At 33.4% G+C, this 21,301-nt stretch overlaps 1 protein-coding gene across 1 annotated transcript in view; it reads left to right on the top strand.

Annotated features, from left to right (window-relative positions):
* The window catches only part of C9 (complement C9), an 87,641-nt gene that overhangs the window by 58,153 nt on the left and 8,187 nt on the right, over positions 1-21,301 (top strand). The window contains exon 10 of the mRNA XM_012460046.2: positions 828-1,003. Coding sequence (XP_012315469.2) covers positions 828-1,003 — 176 coding nt within the window. The remainder of the gene's footprint in view (positions 1-827; positions 1,004-21,301) is intronic.

Genomic DNA, 21,301 nt, shown 5'->3' with positions numbered 1-21,301 from the left:
TATTTAAAAGCAAACCAACCAGTAACATGTGTTCATGATTGAAACCAATGATGAAGCGGGGGAAAAAAGCTGAATTTGCCATTATATGGTATAATTTCTATATTTGGTCCTTAAGCTAACAGTGTAATTTCTGGCTAGTCATTCTACCTCTCTAAGCTTCCAGTTTCTCTTCCATAAAAATGAAGAGGGGAAGACAAAAATTATCTTGAAATTCCTTTCCAGTTTTAAAAATTCACAGCTGTAAAAGATTTACAAAGGTTTGTTGAAAGTGGCTTAGTCTACAGAGAGACACTGAGGAAAAGATGGGTAGGATATGGGAGTGGAAATAAATTTTACTTTTCACATTATTCTTTTTTGAACTCTTCTTTTTGTAATGTTAAAATATATCAAAGGAAATCTATACAAATATAATTATGAAGATAAGTTTGCAATAGAAAATATATATTACACCCAAAGTCATGTTTAATTCCCATGAGTACATGTTTGTATGTGAGGAGCTGTGAAGTATCAATGTATCCAGAACGTGTGTATCATTTTTATTTTTTAAAAGAGATAAAAATCTATAATTGGCTACTAATACAATTTTTATTATAGATTTGGGATGAAAAAATTGTAGATTTGACAGAAATCTATAATTGGCTACTAATATAAATTTCCATTTTAGATTTGGGATGAAAAATGCATAAACAATATTTACAATTGAAATTTAATAAATATATTAGGCTGTATTTTACTAAAAGGACTCAATAAATGTTTATCATGTGTCTTTTTGATAACTGACCATAGAACTATAACTGCTTCTGTTTAAATCTTCCTTCTCTCCTCAGTAAACATCACCAGTGAACAACTCATAGATGATGTTATTTCACTCATAAGAGGTGGAACCCATAAATATGCATTTGAACTGAAAGAAAAGCTTCTCCGAGGAACCATGGTTGATGTTGCTGACTTTGTCAAATGGGCCTCTTCCATAAACGATGCTCCTGTTCTCATTAGTCAAAAAGTAAGAAGTGTATTTATTTTCAAATAGAAGACAGTGTCTTTTTTAAAATTAAATGTCATATTGGTTCAGATGAACTGTTAGCTTCATCTGAAAGAGATGTGAGCATTCAGGTACACTCCCATCTCTTGCCTAAAAGGAGGCATGGCATAGAAGAAAGGCATGGTGTGGAATCAGATCATCCAGGCTGACTTCCTGTCTCTGTCTCTCACTAGATGTGTGATGTTTTCTGACCTCTACAACACTGAATTCTCCAGGACTCCATGTTTATTCTGAGAATTTAATGGAAAGGCTTATATAGAGCATAACAGCACACACTGTAGCAAGACAGGTGCTCACATATGACTGGTTCCCTCCTGTCTGCCCCTGGCTGCTCTTGCCTTCCCATGGTCTCACACTATCATGTCTAACATAGGAGAATTGTGTTTACTAAGGTTTTTTTTTATTATTTTTATTTCTTTCTTTTTTTTTTTTTTTTTTTTTTTTTTGAGACTGAGTTTCACTGTGTTACCCAGGCTGGAGTACTGGAGTACAGTGGCGTGATCTTGGCTCACTGCAACCTCCACCTCCTGGGTTCGAGTGATTCTCGTTCCTCAGCTTCCTGAGTAGCTAGGATTACAGGTGCACACCACCACATCCAGCTAAGTTTTTTGCATTTTTAGTAGAGACAGGATTTTGCAATGTTAGGCAGGCTGGTCTTGAACTCATGGCCTCAAGTGATCCACCTGCCCCAGCCTTCTAAAGTCCTGGGATTACAGATGTGAGCCCCCATACCTGGCCTAAGAATCTTTATGAAAGAAATGTTCATAAAGACTCCAAGAAAATAAGACTAAGGATGAACAATTCTTATGGTCAATAAATTTTTTCCTTTTTCTATCTTGACTGTAATCGTTTTCAGCTTACAAATCCTTTGGGAGTTTATAGTCAAGTGCTTATTCCTAGAGAATAAAAAAAGTGTTATCATTGTAAGGATATAAATGACAATGTTATTTAGCCTCATCTTTCCTTCTCCAAGCTACCTAAAAATGGTATGCATTTTTCTATACTTCTTTCATTACTAATACTAAGTGCTTTTCTTCTACTTCCCTTTATAGTTTTCAATTTTCTCCGTAATGTTTTACAATTTGCTTTCCTCAGATCACATTTATTTTTGACTGCCCCCTACTTCAGTTTGATTAATTTGAGTTACAGAAATTTTGACATTTTCATAGGACTAGTTATTGGAGAATTTTATTCCTTTATTCTATTTTATTGTTTTTAAAGAATGAGTGAAACCACTAAGACTATCTCCTTTATGTGAAGAAGGAACTCAGAAACTGGGAATTTTTATAATCTATTCTCTCTTTGTATTATAGACATATAAGCATTCATAGCTATGCAAACATATTTATGACTTAAAATATTTTGTCCCAAAGTAGGACAAAAAGGGGAGAAAGGCTGCTGAAATTTGCATGTCATATATGAAATTAAAATCAGAAGATGCCCCTTTGATCTTATCAAATTTAAATTTTAACATAAATTCATTATCTTGAACTCAGTAAAATAAGTCTATGTTGTCAGATACTAAATTACAAAAAAAAAAGGATAATTTAGGTGAATATTTACATCCAGATGAACATCCCAAGAAGCTTGTTTTCTCATCTCTACAAAGCAAGTTCAACTGTCTATGTATGGTTTCAAGATTGTTCTCTGAAGAGGTCTTAATAATAGTTCAGCATGTTCTAGAGATGATTTTTTAAATCTCAAATAAGGCAGCAGCTGAATATTTACTATTGGTTTATTAAAATTATTCAAAAACCCTCATCAACTTTGTTGGTGCAGTCCTGCTATCTGGATGCACAATATAGTTTATCCCATTTTGCGGGCCAACCATTTACTTCCCCAAATTCTCAGATTGGTAGGCATTCCATTTAGAAAATTGGTATAAGTTTCTTTCTTCATAAACTGGAAGCCTGGCCTTTTCATGTCAACATTCTACCTAAGGAAATGGTAGCTACAGTTAGTTCACTGTGGACCACTTTTTAAATTTCTCTTCTTGTAGAGAGATTTGAACAAACAGCAAAATTGTGGATTTTGTTGACTTTGTATGGCTTTTAAATCTCTGAAGAAACATGAGATATAGTTAAATTTGATCTCGAATTCAATTGCAAGTTATTTTACTCTCTTAATTCCAGTAAAAGTGGGCCTTTGGTTAACTTGTAGCTATTTCCAGGAGACAATTATACAATCTATGATCACTAATTCATTTCCAGTAATTTGAAGCATTCTTTTGTCTGCAGATGACATGTTTAAACATTGGGGATGGTCTTAATATTAAAATAATTGGCCCCACCTTATTAATATTAACTAATATTAATATTAGTTAATATTTTAAAGAATTACTAGAACCTCTCGCCACCCACTCTAAACTATAAACTGGTCAATATCAAATCCTCTGTAGCAAATTAAATCAATTATTTAGGTATTTATATAGCAAACAGATTGTCTTGGAGGAAAGACCAGAAAGTTGATTGTAAGTTCTCACTTAATATTATCAATAGGTTCTTGGAAACTGCGACTTTAACCAAAATGACCTATAACAAAACCAATTTTACCATAAGCTAATGAGTAGGTTAACTTCCTGTAGCATATTTCTGGTCACAAAAACATCGCCAAACTTCTAAATAAAGATGAAAATACTTCCAATATTAAACTTTAAAATACATGTGAGCTATTCACACATTTAAGAAAGATTAATGAAAACAAAGAAGATAATGATTTACCTGCTTATTCTAGTTCAGGGTCAGGGGTTGCCGCAGTCTATCCCAGCAGCTAATCAGCCATGGACAGGACACCATCTCATCACAAGACAAACTCCCACACACCCACACTCACTGCGACTAGGACCATGTAGACACACTGATTTGCCTAACATGGCTATCTTTGGGATGTGGGAGGAAACAAGCAGAACCAGAGAAAGCTCATACAAACATGTAGAGAATATCAAACTCCCCATACCGACAGTGACCCCAGCTGAGAATTGATTTTTTTCTCAATATTACTAAGAAATGACCTTGAATGAAACATTATTCTAGGAGCTGCTGTTTCACTCTAACTGGAAGGCTGTATGAATATAATACTAAGATTTTCTAACTAAACTATGTGGTAAAATATATATGTTATAAGTATATAGTATATAAAATTTATAAATACAATTTATAAAATAATGTAATTTATAAAGTATACAAATACAGTTATATGTTTTTCCATACTAAAGTAACTATGGTCATGTTAAGTAGAACCTGTGGTTTTGAGGCCCCATTTGTCTGCTTTGGCAAATCCAAAATCACTTCTTGAGGAATGTCTTAGACCAGCCCAAGACTCTTTCCTTGGCCCTTCTCTATGCAGAGGACATAGGCTGGCCCTCTCTTTCAAAGACTTTAGTCATGGTCTTCAACTTCCATGCAAGTGTATTAATTCTATTGCCAACTTGCCTAAATGTTACCACAAGTGGTTCTACAATTTAACTCTACAAAATAGCTGCATTTTGTTTTCCTCTTAAACCTACTGCTACAAGCTTGTTATTAACATGTCAGCTAAGAGAAATTACATTTATTGAACATTGCCTGGAAGACATAAAGTTTATTATTTCCTCTAGAGCAATAGCAGCAAGATGAGTACAGCTACAATATTGGCTTCCTGTAAAGTTTTGTTTTTCCATTATAAGAAACAAAGTTATGTAATCTACTGTTTTATTTACTAAAAAGTTGTTATGTAATGCAATGTCCTCTTTTTGAGACTCATAGGAAATATTACTCTTTAATCTCATTTTGTTTCTCTTGGGAATCAGGTGAATTTTTCTACCTGATTGGGTAAGAAATACATGAGATCATTAAATTCAGTTGTGCCTTACTCAATGTACTAGGAAATATAGCTTAATTTTTGACTCATTTCATGCAAATGGATGGGTCCTCCTGGCATGAATGTGGTTCATTTTTGTTGCTTTTGCCTCCATCTTGCTTTTTCTGTTCTCAGTTCTGCTTTCCCATTTCCCTCAGCCATTCATATGTCTATGTTAAGCTGTATTAGCTCTTTCCAGAGTTACATGGGGTAATAATTAATGAATTAATTAACCTACCATTTTTTGCTCTGTTGTGTAACTCTTAGCAGTTATGAACCAGATGTTAAAGAGCATCAATATTTTAAAGGATTGTAATATCAGTGAAAATAATTTCTAACTCTCTTGTTCAGGGATAAAAAACAACACTCATTCTATCAGCAAACCATAGTTGGTTTACATAGTTTATTTTGGATGTCTGAAGGAAATCTCAACTTAATATTAAACAATATTATCAACTTATTTGTATTTTAGCACTTTTATGGTAGATTATATCCACTGAAAATGTATTAACACATGATAGAAACATAGAGTTATCTAGTATAGGAGAAAAAGTAAAATCATTTTCTTACTTAATAGAAGGTCAAAATTCATCAGAGAAAAATGGAACCCTTCAGGAAAACTTCAAAAACTACATTTTAATTTTCCTTTGTCCGCTTGTGGAATTTTTAACTCCAGGACTTGAAGATCCTCTGAAACTGTTGCCATTGCATGTCCTTCATCTTTAACTCTTCCAACATTGTTTATATATTTGATCCAAATTGTATTTCCTTCATTGCCCTCTATTCTGTATCTTAGATTATCCAGCCTTTACTTTCCTTTGAAGGGTAAAACAAGATGAATTTCTTTAAAAAAAAATCAAAATATAACACCATAAAAACCCTAGAAGAAAATCTAGGCAAAACCATTCAGGACATAGGCGTAGGCAAGGACTTCATGACCAAAGCACCAAAAGCATTGGCAACAAAAGCCGAAATAGACAAATGGGACCTAAACAAACTCCACAGCTTCTGCACAGCAAAAGAAACGGTCATTAAAGTGAACCAGCAACCAACAGAATGGGAAAAAATTCTTGCAATCTACCCATCTGACAAAGGGCTAATACCCAGACTCTACAAAGAACTAAAACAGATTTACAAGAAAAAAACAAGCCCATTCAAAAGTGGGCAAAGGATATGAACAGATACTTTACAAAAGAAGACATATATGAGGCCAACAAACATATGAAAAGATGCTGATCATCACTGGTCATTAGAGAAATGCAAATCAAAACTACATTGAGATAGCATCTCATGCCAGTTAGAATGGTGATCATTAAAAAATCTGGAGACAACAGATGCTGGAGAGGATGTGGAGAAATAGGAACACTTTTACACTGTTGGTGGGAGTGTAAATTAGTTCAACCATTGTAAAAGACAGTGTGGCGATTCCTCAAGGATCTAGAAATAGAAATACCATTTGACCCAGCAATCCCATTGCTGAGCATATACCCAAAGGATTATAAAGCATTCTACTATAAAGACACATGCACACGTATGTTCATTGAGGCACTGTTTACAATAGCAAAGACCTACAACCAACCCAAATGCCCATCAATGATAGACTGGATAAAGAAAACGTGGCACTACACCATGGAGTACTATGCAGCCATAAAAAATGATGAGTTCGTGTCCTTTGCAGGGATGTGGATGAATCTGGAAACCATCATTCTCAGCAAACTGACACAAGAACACAACCAAATACCTCATGTTCTCACTCATAGGTGGGTGTTAAACAATGAGAACACATGGACACATGGAGGGGAGCATCACACACTGGGGTCTGTTGGGGGGAAATGGGGAGGGACAGCGGGGGGTGGAGGGTGGGGGAGAGATAGCATGGGGAGAAATGCCAGATATAGGTGATGGGGAGGAAGGCAGCAAATCACACTGCCATGTGTGTACCTACGCAGCAATCTTGCATGTTCTTCACATGTACCCCAAAACCTAAAATGCAATAAAAAAATAAAAAATTTAAATTTAAATTAAAAAAAAATGTGGGCAAAGCGTATGAATAGCTATTTCTCAAAAGAAGACATATAATTGGCCAACAGGCATATTTTTTAAGTGCTCAAAATCACAATCATCAGAAAAAAAAAAATCAAAATAATTCTACCACATGCTTATGTTGTTTGTGCCAATGTGGCAATGTTGGTGAGAGGTTTCTTTCTTTCACATAAATAGGACATGGTTGAAATCTGCATCCTATGTACTATATATTAATTCATAAAAGACTACACTGGTGAATGCTTGTGCTGACTTTGTAGAAGTTCTTGATATATTTCATGTATGAATCTATTCTCAACTAAAGTTTTGCAAATATCTTCTCCCACTTAAGAATTTTATCTTTAATGGTGTTTTTGATACAGATGTCCTTTTATATACTTTTTATTTTGAACTAATTTTAGACACAGCAAAATTCTACAAATAGTACAGATATTAATATTGCAGAAATAGTAGAGAGAATTTACTTATATCCTTCATCTAACAGCTCCTAATATTAGTAACTTACATAAGCATAGTAAAATTAAAATCAGAAAATTAAGACTGACTAATTAGCTAAAGCAGGATTTATACAGATTTCACACGTTTTTCTCTTAATCTTTTTTTTTTTTTTTCCTGTTTCAGGATCCAGTCTAGGGTCTCACATTGCCTTTAGTTGTCACATCTCTTTAGTGTCTTCTAATCTGTCATAGATCTTCAGACTTTCCTTGTCTTTCTCAACCTTGACACTTTTTATGAGGACTGGTCAGTTATCATGTCAAATGCCCAATTTATCATTCGAGTAGGTTAAGATTTTGCATATTTGGCAAGGATACTACAGAAGTAATGTTCTGTTATTCTCGGTGCATCATATTGTGGATTATGATGTTGAGGGTTTTTTATTTTGATGTAGTTAAATGTATCTTTCTATTCACTATAGTTAGAGATTTTAATGTCCTAATTAAAGTCTTTTCCTACCACAAGGCCTTGATAGTTTCCTATGTATTATCTTTCAACAGCTTTATTATTTTGCTTTTATATTTAGATCTACAATATTAAATTTTGTCTCACTAAAATAAGGAATAAACAAAAAATATTAACTCTCATCATTTTTATTTAACATTGCTCTTGAAGTCCTAGCCAGTGCAATAAATCAAGAAAAATAAATAAAATATGTAAGGACTGCAAGAAAGAAGTTATACTATCTCTCCACATGTAAAATGATTGATTAAATAGAAAATCCTAAGAAATCTATAAATATACACTATATTTGTGTATTTATTCTTTCTTGTAGTTGGATTAATTTTTGCTTTATATATTTTAAGGCTTATTACTAAAAGCATACAAATTTAGAATTATTATATTTTCCTGGTCAATTAAAATGTCTTTCCTTATTTCTAGTAATTTTTTTTGAATCTTATTCAATTTATTTTTTTATTATACTTTAATTTCTGGGGTACATGTTCAGATCTTGCAGGATTGTTACACAGGTATACACATGCCATGGTGGTTTGCTGCCTCCATCCCCTGTCACCTACATTAGGTATTTCTTCCAATGTTATCCCTCCCCAATCTCCCTACCCACTGCTATCCCTCCCCTAGCCCCCAATCCCCCAACAGACTCCAGTGTGTGATGTTCCCCTCCCTGTGTCCATGTGTTCTCATTGTTCAACACCCACCTATGAGTGAGAACATGAGGTATTTGGTTTTGTGTTCTTGTGTCAGTTTGCTGAGAATGATGGTTTCCAGATTCATCCACATCCCTGCAAAGGACATGAACTCATCCTTTTTTATGGCTGAGTAGTATTCTGTGGTGTAGTGCAACGTTTTCTTTATCCAGTCTATCATTGATGGGCATTTGGGTTGGTTGTAGGTCTTTGCTGTTGTAAACAGTGCCTCAATGAACATACATGTGCATGTGTCTTTATAGTAGAATGATTTATAATCCTTTGGGTATATGCCCAGTAATGGGATTGCTGGGTCAAATGGTATTTCTATTTCTAGATCCTTGAGGAATCGCCACACTGTCTTTTACAATGGTTGAACTAATTTGCACTCCCACCAACAGTGTAAAAGTGTTCCTATTTCTCCACATCCTCTCCAGCATCTGTTGTCTCCTGATTTCTTAATGATTGCCATTCTAACTGGCATGAGATGCTATCTCAATGTAGTTTTGATTTGCATTTCTCTAATGACCAGTGATGATCAGCATTTTTTCATATGTTTGCTGGCTGTATAAATGTCTTCTTTTGAAAAGTGTCTATTCATATCCACTTTTTGAAGGTGTTGTTTGTTTTTTTCTTGTAAAGTTGTTTTAGTTCTTTGTAGATTCTTGATATTAGCTTTTTGTCAGATGCATAACTTGCAAAAATATTTTCCCATTCTTTTGGTTTCTGGTTCACGCTAATGATTGTTTCTTTAGCTGTGCAGAAGCTCTTAAGTTTAATTTGATCCCATTTGTCTATTTTGACTTTTGTTGCCATTGCTTTTGGTGTTTTATTCATGAAGTCCTTGCCTATGCCTATGTCCTGAATGGTATTGCCTAGGTTTTCTTCTAGGATTTTTATGGTGTTAGGTCTTATGTTTAAATCTTTAATCCATCTGGAGTTTTTTTTAATTACCTAGGTTTGCCAGATGTCTCTTTGTTGGTATGCACATAGCACATTTTCTCCAGTCTTTTTATTCTTAATTTGTCTCTGTCCTCAAGTTTTGTTTGGATTATTAAACTTTTTTAATTAAATGTGATCTTTGTTGTTTCCTTTTCTTTTTTTTTTTTTTTTTTGAAATGGAGTCTTCCTTTCTCACACAGGCTGGAGTACAGTGGCACAATCTTGGCTAACTGCAACCTCCACCTTCTGGGTTCAAGCAATTCTTCTGCTTCAGCTTCCCAAGTAGCTGGGATTATAGATGCCTGCCACCATGCCCAGCTAATTTTTGTATTTTTAGTAGAAACAGGGGTTTCACCATGTTAGCCAGGCTGGTCTCGAACTCCTGATTTCAAGTGATCCACCTGCCTTGGCCTCCCAAATTGCTGGGATTACAGCCATGAACCACTGCATTCAGCCTATTTTTGTCTTTGACAAATACTTCTTAGGTACCTACAATGCACCAGGCTCTTTTGTGTAGCATTGAGGATAAAGCAGTGATTAAAAGAGATAAAAATTTAGCCTAGCAAATTTTTTCTAATATAATCCAAAAGTACAAGTGAAATAGATATCATAGTGTTAATCATATTTTAGTGTACATTTTCCAGTCATCAGAGTCTTTATTAGAGTTATAGTAAGCCAATTTGAATTCATATAATTTTATATCTTGGTTTTTAGTGAGCAGTATATAGACACATTTTTAAAAATTAATTAATTAATTTTTATTTTTCTTGAAGTTCTGGGATACATGTACAGAATGTGCACATTTGTTGCATAGGTATACATGTGCCATGGTAGTTTGCTGCACCTATCAACTCATCATCTAGGTTTTAAGCTCTGCATGATTTAGGTATTTGTCCTGATGTTCTCCCTCCCCTTGTCCCCCACCCGCTGACAGGACTCAAAGCCAAACACTGTATGCAGACATATTTTTAATGTAATTAGGTTTTTAAAAGTAGGCATTACTTATGTAAAGTAAAATTTAATTATTTTAATGTAAAGGACCATGAGTTTCCACAAACGCTTGCAATCATGAAACCACCATGAAAATCAATATATAAAACATTTCTACCATACAAATAGTTCTATCCTGTCCATTTTCAATCAACTCCTCTTTCCAGCCCCCACCTCCAGATAACCACTGATCTGTTTACTGCCATATAAATGTAATCATATAACTTTTTAAGTTTGGCTTCTTTCACTTAGCGTTATACATTTCAGATCCATTCACATTCACACATCCATATTCTTGTATATATGAGTAGTTCCTTTCATCTTTATTGCTGAGTAATAGTGCATTATATATAGATTCCTTGATATAATAAACAGTTTGTTTATCAAGTCATCTGTTGAAGGACATTTATTTGTTTCCAGGTGAGGATATTTTTTGGTGATTATGAATAAAACCATTATAAATATTTAAATACAGGTTTTGCATGAACATATTTTTCATTTCTCTAGGAGAAGGATTGCTTGGTCATATGATATGTGTGTATATACAAAATTACATAAGAAATAGCCAATTTTTTTCCCAAAGTAGTTGCATTCCCACCAGAAATATATGAGACTTTCAGTTCCTTAGATAATCATCTGAAATAGAGACTTCTTTATTATTTTCTCAATCTCTATATATTTTATTTCTATTTTTTTTTGCATTATTGCATTGTCTAATGCATCCAGTGTGGTATTGCACCATTAAGTATGATGTTAGCTGTAGGTTTTACACAGATGATCTTTATCAGGTTGAGGAAGTTTCCTTAAATTCCTAGTTTGCTCAGAATTTTTATCATGAATAGATATTGAATTTTGTCCAAGAATTTGTCCTTATTGAGATGATCATATGATTTTTCACTTTTAATAAGTTATTATGGTAAATGATATTGATTATTTAAATTTTGAGCAAAGCTGGCATTTAAACATTATTGTATTTGATATGCTACTGCCTTGGTGTATATGGCAAGTATGTTCATGAGTGATATTGATTTGTAATTTTCTTCTCTTAGGTGTTTTTATTTGGTTTTGGTATTAAAGTAATGCTAACTGTAAAATAGGTGAGAAGTAAATTTGTCTGTATTTTGTGAAAAAGTTTTTGTAGAATTGATATGTCTTCTTTAAATATTTGTAGAATTCACCAATAATACCATCTAGACCTTCTTTGTTAGAATAAAATTAACTCTAAATTCAATTATTTAAATAGATATTAGAAGTGAGTTTCTATCATTTGTCATTCAAGGAATTTTTCTATTTTTTTAAGTAGTTGAAGATATGTCTGTACACTTGATATCCTCTCTTGAATTCCTGATATTGTTAAATTTGAATATTTTTCATTTGTCTTTTTTTGTTTTGTTTTTATTTAATCTGGTAGAGGTTTATCATTTTTTGTGATCTTCTCAAGGGAACAGCTTTAAAAAAAATTTCTCTATTTTTTTCCCATTTCAATTTCTATTTCGATTCTTATTGTTTCCTTCCTTCTGCTTTGTACTTAAATTTTTCTTCTGTTTATAGTTTCTTAAGCTGAGTGCTGTTATTATTGATTTCAGGTTTTTTTCCTGTCTAATATAGGCACTTTGTGCTGTAAATTTACCTGTAAGCATATCTTTAACTATGTCCCACAAGTTTTGATGTGTTTTCATTTTCATTCAATTTAAAATATTTTCTAACTTTTTGTGACTTCCTCTTTTACACATGGCTTATTTAGAAATGTGTTGACTAATGTATAAATATTTGGGGATTTTTTCAGCTAGCTTTCTGTTATTTATTTCAATTTTCATTTTGTTTGGTCTAAGGACATACTTTGTAGTATTTTAATTATTTTCAATATGTTGAGTATTTTTAAGCCCTAGATATGTCTATGTGTACTTGAAAAGAATATGTATTCTGTAATGTTGGATAGAATGCTCTATAAATGTCATTTGAGTCAATTAGTTGATGGTACTATCCAGGACTTCTTTTTCTGTGTATTTTCTCTTTCAATTATAGAGAGCAGATAGTTACTTTAAAAAAACAGATAGTTACTAATTAAAGACAGATAGTTATTTTAAAAGACAGATAGTTACTTTAGATAAAACAGCAAAACCCAACTGTATGCTGTGTACAAGAAACTCCCTTTAAATAACTTTAAGTAACTATCTGTTTTTTAAAATTTAATTATTTACTATCTGTCTTTTAAAGTAACTGTCTTTAATTAGTGTGTTAAACCCATTTGCATTTAATATAATTATTGATACAGTTAAATTAAAATCCGTACCTTGCTAGTTGTTTTTATTTGTTCTATCTATTCTTTATCTCCTTTTTGCTCGTTTATGACTATTCTTTTTTAAACTGACTTATAAGAATTGTGGCGGCTCATGCCTGTAATCCCAGCACTCTGGGAGGCTGAGGCAAGTGGATCACCTGAGGTCAGGAGTTTGTGACAAGACTGACCAACATGGTGAAACCCCATCTCTACTAAAAAATACAAAAAGTTAGTCACCCGTGGCGGTAGGAGCCTGAAATCCCAGCGACTTGGGAAGCTGAGGCAGGAGAATCACTTGAACCTGGAAGGCAGAAGTTGCAGTGAACTGAGATCACACCATTGCACTCCAGCCTGGGTGACAGAGTGAGACTCAAAAAAAAAAAAAAAAAAAAAAAGAATTGCACATGTTTATGGGGTACAAGAGTGATATTTTGATAATGATAATGCATAGTGATCAGATCAGGGTAATTAGTGTATCCATCATCTTAAACATTTGTCATTTATTTGTGTTGGGAACATTTCAGTATTCTTCTTCCAGCTACTTGAAACCATGTATAATGTCACATAATTGTTAACTATAGTAATCCTATTATGTAATAGAGCACTAGAACTTGTTCCTCCTATGTAGTTGTAATTTTGTAACTTTTAACAAATATCCCACTATCCTTTCTTTCCCTTACCCTTCCCAGCCTCTAATATCCTCTGTTTTGTTTTTTTATTTCTATGAAATCAGGTTATTTTTAGCTTCCACATATAAGTGAAAACATATGGTGTTTAACTTTCTCTTTCTGGCTTATTTCACTTAATGTAATGTCCTCCAGTTCCATCCATGTGGACACAAATGACAAAATGTTATTCTTTTTTATGGCTGAATAGTATTCCATTGTGTGTATACATTATATTCTTTAAAAAGAAAAAATATATTATTTATCCATGTGGCTACCGTGAATAATGCTGCAATGAACATAGGAGTGCAGATGTCTCTTTGATATACTTATTTTCTTTCCTTTGGATAAATGCCAGTATTGGAATTGCTGGATCATATGATAGTTGTATTTACAGTTTTCAAAAAACCTGCTTCATATAGTACTACGTAGTGACTGTACTACTTTATATTCCCACCAACCATGTATGAGTTCCTTTTTTTCCACATCTTTGCCAACATTGTTTATTTTTATCCGTTTGGTATTGTACATTTTTTCATACATTTATTGGCCTTTTGTATGTATTCTTTTGCAAAATGTCTCAGTTTATTTGTCCATTTTTAAATCAGATCATTTATTTCATTGTTGTTGAGTTGTTTGAGTTCCTTCTAAATTCTGGATATTAGTCTCCTGTCAGATGCATAGTTTGGAAATATTTTCCCCCATTCTGCAGGTCACCTGTTCACTCTGTTGATTGTTTTATTTGCTGTACAGAAACTTTTCCATTTGATATAATCCAATTGTTCATTTTTGCTTCTGTTTCCTGTGCTTTTGAGATCCTATTCATAAAATCTTTTTCCCGACTAATGTCTTGAAGCATTTTCCTTATGTTTTCTTCTAGTAGTTTTATATTTTTAGGTCTTATAATAAAGTTGTTGTTATATATTGGTTGATTTTCGTATAGGATGAAAAGTGGGGGGTTAATTTTATTCTTCTGCATATGGACATTCCGTTTTTTCAGCACCATTTATTGAAAAGATTGTTCTTTCCCCAGTGATTTTTCTTGGTACTTTTGTCAAAAATTAGTTGACTGTAGATAGATGTATTAACTTCCAGTTCTCTATTCTGTTCCATTTTCTTATGTGTTTGTTTTTATGGTAACACAATGCTGTTTTGGTTACCACAGCTTCGTAACATATTTTGAGATCTGATAGTGTGATACCTCCAGCTTTTTTTTTTTTTTTTTTTTTTTTTTTGCTGTTGTTGTTTGTTTAAGAGTGCTTTGGCTATTTGAGGTCTTTTCTGGTTCTATGCAGATTTTAAGATTTTTCTTTTTTCTATTTCTGTGAGGAATGTCATTGTCATTTTGACAGGGATTGCACTGGATCTTTAGATTGTTTTTGGTAGTAAGGCCAAAGCCTGGAGTATGGGACTTCTTTACATTTGTTTGTATCCTCTTCTACTTCTTTATTAGTGTTTCATAGTTTTTCTTGTACAAGTCTTTCACGTTTCCTTGGTTAAATTTATTCCTAGGTATCTTTTGTAGCTATTGTAAATGGGATTGACTTTTTACATTCTTTTTTTGGCTAGTTTGTTCTTTAATAGAAATGCTACTGATTTTTGTATGTTGATTTTATATTCTGCAACTTTACTAAAGTTGATTGTCAGTTCTTTTTTTTTATACTTTAAAAGTTCTGGAGTACATGTGCAGAATGTGCAGGTTTGTTACATAGGTATACATGTGCCATCGTGGTTTGCTGCATCCATCACCCCATCATCTACATTAGATATTTCTCCTAATGCTATTCCTCCTCTAACCCTACACCCTGCTATCCCTCCCCTATGCCCCAACCCCTGACAGGCCCCAGTGTGTGATGTTTCCCTCCCTGTGTCTATGTGTTCTCATTGTTCAACATCCACTTATGAGTGAGAACATGTGGTGTTTGGTTTTCTGTTATTGTGTCAGATTGCTAAGAACGATGGTTTCCAGCTTTAACCATGTCTCTGCAAAGGACATGAACTCATCCCTTTTTTAATGGCTGCATAGTATTCCATGTATGTGTGCTGCGTTTTCTTTATCCAGTCTATCATTGATGGGCATTTAAGCTGGTTCCAAGTCTTTGCTATTGTGAACAGTGCCAGAATAAACATATGTGCACATGTGTCTTTATAATAGAATAATTTATATTCCTTTGGGTATATACCTAGTAATGGGATTGCTGGATCAAATGGTATTTCTATTTCTAGATACTTGAGGAATCGCCACACTGTCCTCTACAATGGTTGAACTAATTTACACTCCCACCAACAGTGTAAAAGTGTTTCTATTTCTCCACATCCTCCCCAGCATCTGTTGTCTCCTTATTTTTTAATGATCACCATTCTAACAAGCATGAGATGATATCGCAATATGGTTTTGATTTGCATTTCTCTAATGACCAGTGATGATGAGCTTTTTTTCATATGCTTATTGGCTGCATAACTACATGGAAACTGAACAACCTGTTCCTGAATGATTACTGGATGAATAATGAAATGAAGGCAGAAATAAAAATGTTCTTCAAAACCAATGAGAGCAAAGACACAGCATATCTCTGGGACACATTTAAAGCAGTGTCTAGAGGGAAATTTATAGCACTAAATGCCCTTGAGAGAAATGAGGAAAGATCTAAAATTGACACCCTAACATCATGAATAAAAGAACTAGAAGAGCAAGATCAAACAAATTCAAAAGCTAGCAGAAGACAAGAAATAACTAAGATCAGAGCAGAACTTCAGGAAATAGAGACACAAAAACCTCTTCAAAAAACCAACAAATCCAGGATCTGATTTTTTGAAAAGATCAACAAAATAGATAGACCACTAGCCAGAATAACAAAGTAGAAAAGAGAGAAGAATCAAATAGATGCAATAAAAAATGATAAAAGGGATATCACCACTGATCTCACAGTAATACAAACTACCATCAGAGAATACTACAAACACCTCTATGCAAGTAAACCAGTAAATCTAAAGAAATGGATAAATTCCTGGATACTTACACCCTCTCAAGACTAAAGCAGGAAGAAATTGAATCCTGTATAGACCAATAACAAGGTCTGAAATTGAGACCACAATTAATAGCCACCAACCAAAAAAAAAAAGTCCAGGACCAGACGGGTTTACAGTCAAAAGATGAGCTAGTACCATTCCTTCTGAAACTATTCCAAGCCATACAAAAAGAAGGAACCTGCCCTAACTCATTTTATGAGACCAACATCATCCTGATGCCAAATCCTGGCAGAGACACAAGAAAAAAACAAAACTTCAGGCCAATATCCATGATAAACATTGATGTGAAAATTCTCAATAAAATACTGGCAAACCGAGTCCAACAGCACACGAAAAATCTTATCCATCACAATCAAGTCAACTTCATCCCTGGGATGCAAGGCTGGTTCAACATATACAAATCTACAAATGTAATCCATCACATAAACAGAACCAAAGACAAAAACCACATGATTATCTCAATAGATATGAAGAAGGCCTTTGACAAAATTCAACAGCCCTTTATGCTAAAAACTCTCAATAAATTAGGTATCAACGGATAATATCTCAAAATAATAAGAGCTGTTCATGACAAACCCACAGCCAATATCATACTGAATGGGCAAAAACTGGAAGTTTTCCCTTGGAAAACTGGCATAAGGCAAGGATACCCTCTCTCGCCACTCCCATTTCATATACTATTGGAAGTTTCTGGCCAGGGCAATCAGGCAAGAAAAAAAAATAAAGGTACTCAATTAGGAAAAGAGGAAGTCAAATTGTCTCTATTTGCAGACGACATGATTATATGTTTAGAAGACCCCATCATCTGAGCCCAAAATCTCCTTCAGCTGATAAGCAAACTCAGCAAAGTCTCAGGATACAAAATCAATGTGTAAAAATCACAACATTCCTATACACCAGTAATAGACAAACAGAGAGTCAAATCATGAGTGAACTCCCATTCACAATTGCTACAAAGAAAATAAAATACCTAGGAATACAACTTACAAAGGATGTAAAGGACCTCTTCAAGGAGAACTACAAACCACTCCTCAAGGAAATAAGAGAGGACACAAACAGATGGAAAAACATTCCATGTTCATGGTTAGGAAGAATCAATATTGTAAAAATGGTCATACTGCTCAAAGTAATTTATAGATTCAGTGCTATCCCCATCAAGCTACTTTCTTCACAGAATTGGAAAAAAGCCACCTTAAACTTTGTATAGAACCATAAAAGAGCCTGCAGAGCCAAGACAATATTAAGAAAAAAAAAAAAGCGCTGGAGGCATCACACTATATGACTTCAAACTATACTACAAGGCTACAGTCATCAAAACAGCATAGTACAGGTACTAAAACAGAGATATAGACCATTAGAACAGAAGAGAGACCTCAGAAATAATGCCACACATCTACAACCATCTGATCTTTGACAAACCTGATAAAAACAATCAATGGGGAAAGGATTCTCTATTTAATAAATGGTATCGGGAAAACTGGCTAGCCATATGCAGAAATCTGAAACTGGATCCCTTCCTTACACCTTGTACAAAAATTAACTCCAGATAGATTAAAGATTTAAACATAAGACTTAATACCATAAAAACCCTGAAGAAAACCTAGGCAATGCTATTCAGGACAGAGGTATAGGCAAGGACTTCATGACTAAAACACCAAAAGCCATGGCAACAAAAGCCAAAATAGACAAATGGGATCTAATTAAACTTAAGAGCTTCTGCACAGCAAAAGAAACAATCATTAGCATGAACCAGAAACCAACGGAATGGGGAAAAACTTTTGCAATCTACCCATGCGACAAAGGGCTAATATCCAGAATCTACAGAGAACTTAAAACAAATTTACAAGAAAAAAACAACACCATCAGAAAGTCCAAAGGATATGAACAGACACTTCTCAAAAGTCAATTGTCAGTTCTAAGGATTTTGGTAGAGTCTTTAGGTTTTCTATACATAAGATTTTGTCTTCTGCAAACAGGAACAATTTAACTTCCTCCTTTCCAATTTAGGTGTCCTTTATTTCTTTCTCTTGCCTAATTGTTCTTACTAGGACTTCCAGTACTATGTTAAATAAGAATGATGAAAGTGGGCATTCTTGTCTTGTTTCAGTTCTTAGAGGAAGAGCTTTCTGCTTTTTACCATTCAGTATGATGTTGGCTGTGGGTTTGTTACATATGGGCTTAATTATGTTGAAGTACTTTTATTCTATACCTAATTTATTGACAGTTTGTTTCACAAAGAGATATTATTTTTATCAAATGCTTTTTCTGAATCTATTGAGATGATCACATGGTTTCTGTTCATAATTTGCTGATGTGATGTTTCATATTTATTGATTACTATATGTTAAACTATTTCTGGGATAAATCATGCCCACTTGATCATGCTGTATTCTCTCTTTGATGTATTGTTGGATTCATTTTGCTAATATTTTGTAGAGGACTTTTGCATCTATGTTCATTGGGGATATTGGCCTATGGGTTTTTCTTGTGTGGGTTGTGTTGTTGTTTGGTTTTGATATCAGGGTTATACTGGTCCATAAAATGAGTTAGGAAGAGCTCTCTCCATTTCAGTCTTTCAAAAAATAATTTGAGAAGAATGAGCATTAATTCTTCTTTAAAGATTTGGTAGCATTGAAGCTATCTGGTCCTGGACCTTTCTTTGTTGAAAGACTTTTTATTACAGCTTCAATCGCTTTACTTATTATTGGGCTATTCAAGTTTTCTATTTATTCTTGGTTCAATCTTGAGAGGTTGTATGTGTCTAGAAATTTATCCATTTTTCTCTAGGTTTTTTTAATGTATTGGTTGATAGTTGTTCATAGCAGTATCTAATGCCCCTTTGTGTTTCTGTGATATCTGCTGTGATGTCTCTATTTTTGTTTCTGATTTTATTTATTTGGGTCTTTTTTTTTTTTTTAAGTCTAGCTAATGTTTGTTTATTTTGTCTTTCTTTTAAAATGAAAACTTATAATCAACTTTTTTGTTTCATTAATCTTTTTTATTTGTTTTCAGTCTCAATTTTGTTTATTTCTGCTCTGATTTTTATTATCTCTGTCCTTCTGCTATTTTGGGGTTTGTTTTGTTCTTGCTTTTCTAGCTTCTTGAAATGCATCATTAAGCTGTTTATTTGAAAACTTTCTAGATTCTTGAAGTAGACATTGATTTCTATAAATTTTCTTCTTAATACTGCCTTTTCTGTGTCTCATCAGTTTTGGTATGTTCTGTTTCTATTTTCATTTATTTCAAGAAATTTAAAACATTTCCTTCTTAACCTCTTAATTGATTTAATGGTCATTCAGGAGCATGTTATTTAATTTCTGTGTATTTGTACAATTTCCAAAGTTTCCTTGATTATTGACTTCTGATTTTATTCCATGTGGTGTGAGAAGATACTTAATGTTATTTTAATTTATAAATTTTTTTGAGACTTGTTATGTCTTCTAACGTATGATTAATCCTGGAAAATATTCCATGTGCTGATAAAAATAATGTGTTCTCTGCAGCTCTTGGGCAAAAAGTTCTGTAAATGCCTAGGTTCATTTGGTCTATGTTTCAGTTTAAATCCTGTGTTCTCTGTTGATTTTCTGTTTAGATAATCTCTCCAATGCTGACAGTGAAATGTTGAAGTCCCCAAATATCATTTTATTGTTTCACTTTAGATCTAATATTTGCTTTATGTATCTGGGTGCTCCAGCATTGGGCGCATATACATTTTAAATTGTTAAATTCTCTTGCTGAATGGATCCCTTTATTATTATATAATGTTATTCTTTTTCTCGTTTTTACAGCTTTTGACTTGAAGTCTGCTTTTTCTAAGCATGGCTATTCTTGCTTGCTTTTGGTTTACCTTTGCATGAAATATCTTTTTCCATCCTTCACATTTCATCTATATGTATCTTTACAGGTGAAGTGAGTTTCTTATAGGGAGCATATAGTTGAGTATTATTTCTTTTTTTTTAATTTATCCAATCTATATCTCTTAAATGGGAAATTTAATTCATTTACATTCAAGGTTATTATTGATAGTGAGGACTTACCACTGTCTTTTTATTGATCGTTTTCTGGTTATTTTGAATATCTTTTGTGTCTTATTTCCTCCCTTGTTGTTTATTTTTGCAGTTGAATAATTTTCTGTAGTGATCTGGGCATGTGAGAGCCCCTGGGCTTCCAACCACTCAGATGCCTTTCTGCTTCTCCCCTGCACTCCAGCACTCTCCCTTCAACATTTCAGTTAAATCTTGTTTATTCATTACATTGTTCTTTTCTTGTCCTGACCATTCTTTTTTATTAAGTATGTTATATGATTCCATTTTATGTTCAGTATAATACTCATGCCTCTTTTTAAAAATATTTTTTACTGTAGTACATGTTTCATAATATACATTCTTAATTTACCATAGTCTGCCTTCAAATGATATTATGCTGCCTTATGTATAGTGTAAAACAAATACTACACTGTATTTCCAAATCCTCCCTCCCATTTTTAGTGCCATTTTTATCATATTGTAACATGAGTTTATGGTGTATGTGTATTTTACACAGATGACTATATATTTTATTTTTTATTTTAGATACACTATAAACTCATACTACAATGCAACAACATTTGCTGTAGATTAACATATTGTTAGAGCAATTAAAACTAGAAAGCTATAGTTTTCCTTTATTTAGTTATGCTCAGAGCTCATGATTACTTTATAGGTCAAATTTCAGTTCTTTGTGATAATTCTTCTCCCTGAAAAATTTCCTTTGGCACTTCTTTTAGTGCACATCTGCTAGTATCAAATTCTCTTGGCTTTTGCTTCTCTGGAAAAAAAAATTTATTTAA

The sequence above is a fragment of the Aotus nancymaae genome, unplaced genomic scaffold (assembly GCF_030222135.1).
Source record: "Aotus nancymaae isolate 86718 unplaced genomic scaffold, 86718_ANA_hifiasm-v0.15.2.pri h1tg000014l, whole genome shotgun sequence".
Lineage (NCBI taxonomy): Eukaryota > Metazoa > Chordata > Mammalia > Primates > Aotidae > Aotus > Aotus nancymaae.
Note: the sequence above shows the minus strand (reverse complement) of the source record. Positions and strands in the feature narration are given on the sequence as shown.